Below are 3,524 nucleotides of genomic sequence, written 5' to 3'. Positions count from 1 at the left end.
ATAATCTACTCCATAAGTATGAGCATACATATCTTTTGACAACAAATCTAGCTTTCAATTGAGCAAGAGTTAGCTTCCAGTTGAGCAAGAGTCATTAGAGTTGAATTTGACAATGAACACCCGCTTACATTCAATAGCTCGTTTATCAGCATGTAAAGTAAACCAAAGACTTGATTCTAATAAAACTAGAGCAGTCATCTCCTCAAGCAAAGTCGTACACCATCCATAATGAGCTAATGTCTTGTAGACAAATTTAGGGGAAAAACACTTTACCGGGGACGAAAGAAAAGCACAAGAAAAAAGAAGACAAATGATTATAGGAAACAATAGAAAAAATTGAGTATGTACAATTATGTTTAACTTTGAAATGCAATAAGTAGATCAAGACCATCAACGGTAGTTAGATCAGATTAAGAAGATATTAGCTAATCAAAACATCAATTCGGAGTCTCGAGAACAAAGTAAGAACTAGACGCACATGGAAGGATGAGAGAATGATATTGTACCTTGTACGTGTTACAAATACTTTTTGCGTGTTATTTCAATTACCTAGTAAATTATGCTGTTACTTTAGATTAATTATTAACGGACACTTTTGGCTAGGGATGGACGCAGTATTTTATGTTACGGGGACAAACTTCAATATAGGAAGTAAAACTTGCATTTATAAAATTTCAGAGGAAAAAAACATATTAAAAAGAATCAAATATATGATAATTTTAAATTTTCTGGAGACGACTACCCCCACCTCGGTCCATCCTTGCTTTTGGCCATATATTCAATTAGGTTAGTTTTTTTTTCCTAGCATAGGAGATAGTTATATGGTGAGTTGATTATATGTCTAGTAACCAGTGAAAATTGTCTTTTTCTGGTCTTCTGTTGTTAATCTTTAAGACAGGCAATCTCAATGCTAGTGGTAAGTTCAGAAAATAGTTGCTTGCTGAAACAATATACTAGCATTTGTTTAGAGGTATTAGATGACTGGCATGGTTGTTTGAATTATCAATTACTGCTTCAAGCTTTTTCCTTGTTTCCAGTTAGCCAGTTGCAACTCTGGTCTTTAAGACCGTGCCATCCTATTAACTTTATTAGCATTTTATGGCGTTTTAAAATGACTTATTTCCAGAATAATTTTGGATAAACACTAGGTATGTTTTTATTGATGCAGAAGGCAGGTCTTTTTTATATCTAAGGAAATACTACAGCTGGTGATGGAGGATGCCATTGACGATTGGCTTTTGTGCCAGATTTATTGGCTTCGGAGGGAGGAAACTGTTGCCCTAGGGATTCGATGGATTCAAGATGTAAGGCCTACATTAGAATTTAGTTTGAGCTTGAGCATTATATGGCTCAGCCTCCGATGCTGTAAAAGCAAGAGTTTTGTCATTAACAACTGCTGCCACCATCACATGAACTTTTAGATGTCTTTCTCTCATAAGACTTTAACGGGAAATCAATCTCTGAATGAGAACTGTGACAGGCAGAGCCAGAGGCTAAGTTCTGAACTGTAGCCCAACAATCTTAAGATCAATGAGTCACTTTCACTAATTAACCATCCAAAATGTTATGTTTCTTCTAATTGCCTCTTCTTCTTCCAGCTCCTGTGGCCAGGTGGTAAATTCTTTAGAACAATAGGGAACATTCACAGCAAATTTGGTAATGCTCATATCAACCAGACGCATTCACCTTCGTTTAACTTCAGCCAATTTTGTGGGAGTAATGCCTCTAAACCTGGATCCTTTGAGCAACAACTTGAGGCTACTCGTAGAGAAAGTGACATAAAAAAGATCATTGTCGGTATCTTTTTATCGTTGTTGATATCTTGTCTGAGCAGGCATAACTTTTGGATCTGTAATTTAAATGCCTGCAATTCACTTGTCGTTGGTCCAGATTTCAATGATTATATTTCTCATTAAAATTTCTCAACACCCTTTTTATCTACTTTATAGAACAATTCAAGCTAGATTAGATAGTATATGTTGTTGAAATCACTGAACATGTTCCGCTCGAATTCATCAGATGGACCTCCAGCAACATTAATTAGCTTGATTGGGTATAAGCAATACCGACGATGTGCAAGAGACATTTATTATTTCACTCAGGTTGACCTTTTATTCTTTCTTCCCTCTATGAAGATGATACTATTCTCTTATTTTCTTTCTGTTTTCCATTGTTCCGATACTCGAATATACGATTATATTTATCTGTTCTTGTCCATTGCAGTCTACTGTATGTATTAAGCAACTTGCTTTCGCGATCGTAGAACTCTTACTTATATCAGTTTTTCCCGAGCTACGAGATATTGTGATGGACCTTCATGTCAAGAAACATATGAACGAGGCCTAGCTAGGAAGAAGAAGTTCCGTTTCTGGTTCTGCCTATATAAAAAACAGATTTGTTTCTGGTTCATCCATGAGAGCTTAACAAAGGTAAGTGATGACGCATATGTGATGCTACAAATTGGCTCACCGTTTGTTTCAGGGGCTTTGCCTGTGATATTTTTGGGGTATGGAAATTACTATAGAAATCATATCTTCTATACGGCATTTAAGAAACACTGAACTGAAATTAGTTAGATGAAGGTTTCCCCTTTATATAAATGAGTCATCCTCATAAGTTCGTGAAAGATTAGGATTTTAAAAATTGATATTGTAAGATAAAACCCATGAATTTAAGTTACATATATTAATTCTTTAATATGACGTATATATAATATTTTATATATATTGTACGAATCAAGCGACCTCAGTGATTAAAAGGAATAATTGTTATTCCTAGAGGTTCTGGGTTAGATCACCAATGATTGCAGGGTTTTGAGCTGATGAGTGATTTATTTAGAAATTATTTTTTTGTTAATTACTCTTTGTTGATTAGTTGATATTGTTGATTTAGATATTTTTATTCATTTTCTATACAGAACTTTAATTTATGGAAACAACAATAAAAAGGCAAAGTTATGTAGTTTTTATTTTTCTGGAGTAAATGTTGGATTAGTGGGCATAACTTGGGGCATGAAGATGTCTGACATGGTAGTTTCTAAAAGGTTCAGTCAACAACTTATAGAAGGCAGTCCAATTAGCATTCTAGAAGGACGAGCGGATTATTTAGCATCAGTTTAAATTTGAATTTAGAATTATCATTTGATTTTAAAATTTTATTTGAATATTTTTACGATTTATCTTTAGCCATTTTGACTTAATTTTTAGGGTTCCAAAAAAACTATAAATACCCTACAAGGTGAAGCTTGAAACATATCTCGAATTTAGCTTTCTTCTTGTTTTCTATTTTATAAAGTTTCTTTTCTTTCGTTTCGTTTTTACTTTTCAAGTTTTTATTTTTTACTTTCTTTAAAATATGCTAAGTATGATTTCTATCATGTTTAGCTAATTTTCCTATAAGGCAAAGGCTTAAGCGATGACTCAATTTCAATCATTAGAATTAGAAAAACACCTACTACCTTCGACTTAAATTCTCAATTTTCTGCAAACTTAGATTGGCAATCGGCCTTTCCTATAAAATCAAAA

The 3,524-nt window shown here is 33.7% G+C and overlaps 1 protein-coding gene across 1 annotated transcript; it reads left to right on the top strand.

Moving 5' to 3' along the window:
- Positions 1-1,172: 1,172 nt before the first annotated feature.
- On the top strand, positions 1,173-2,346 carry LOC120187650. The gene is made up of 4 exons (XM_039191321.1): positions 1,173-1,304; positions 1,599-1,797; positions 2,020-2,102; positions 2,224-2,346. The coding sequence occupies exons 1-4, from the start codon at positions 1,212-1,214 to the stop codon at positions 2,344-2,346; spliced, it is 498 nt and encodes a 165-aa protein (XP_039047252.1). The 5' UTR covers positions 1,173-1,211.
- Positions 2,347-3,524: the final 1,178 nt, after the last annotated feature.

Source organism: Hibiscus syriacus, unplaced genomic scaffold, assembly GCF_006381635.1.
Source record: "Hibiscus syriacus cultivar Baekdansim isolate YM2019G1 unplaced genomic scaffold, ASM638163v2 tig00113725_pilon, whole genome shotgun sequence".
In the NCBI taxonomy this organism is placed as follows: Eukaryota; Viridiplantae; Streptophyta; class Magnoliopsida; order Malvales; family Malvaceae; genus Hibiscus; species Hibiscus syriacus.
The sequence above is the reverse complement of the archived record's forward strand: the minus strand, read 5'-3'. Positions and strand labels throughout refer to the sequence as shown.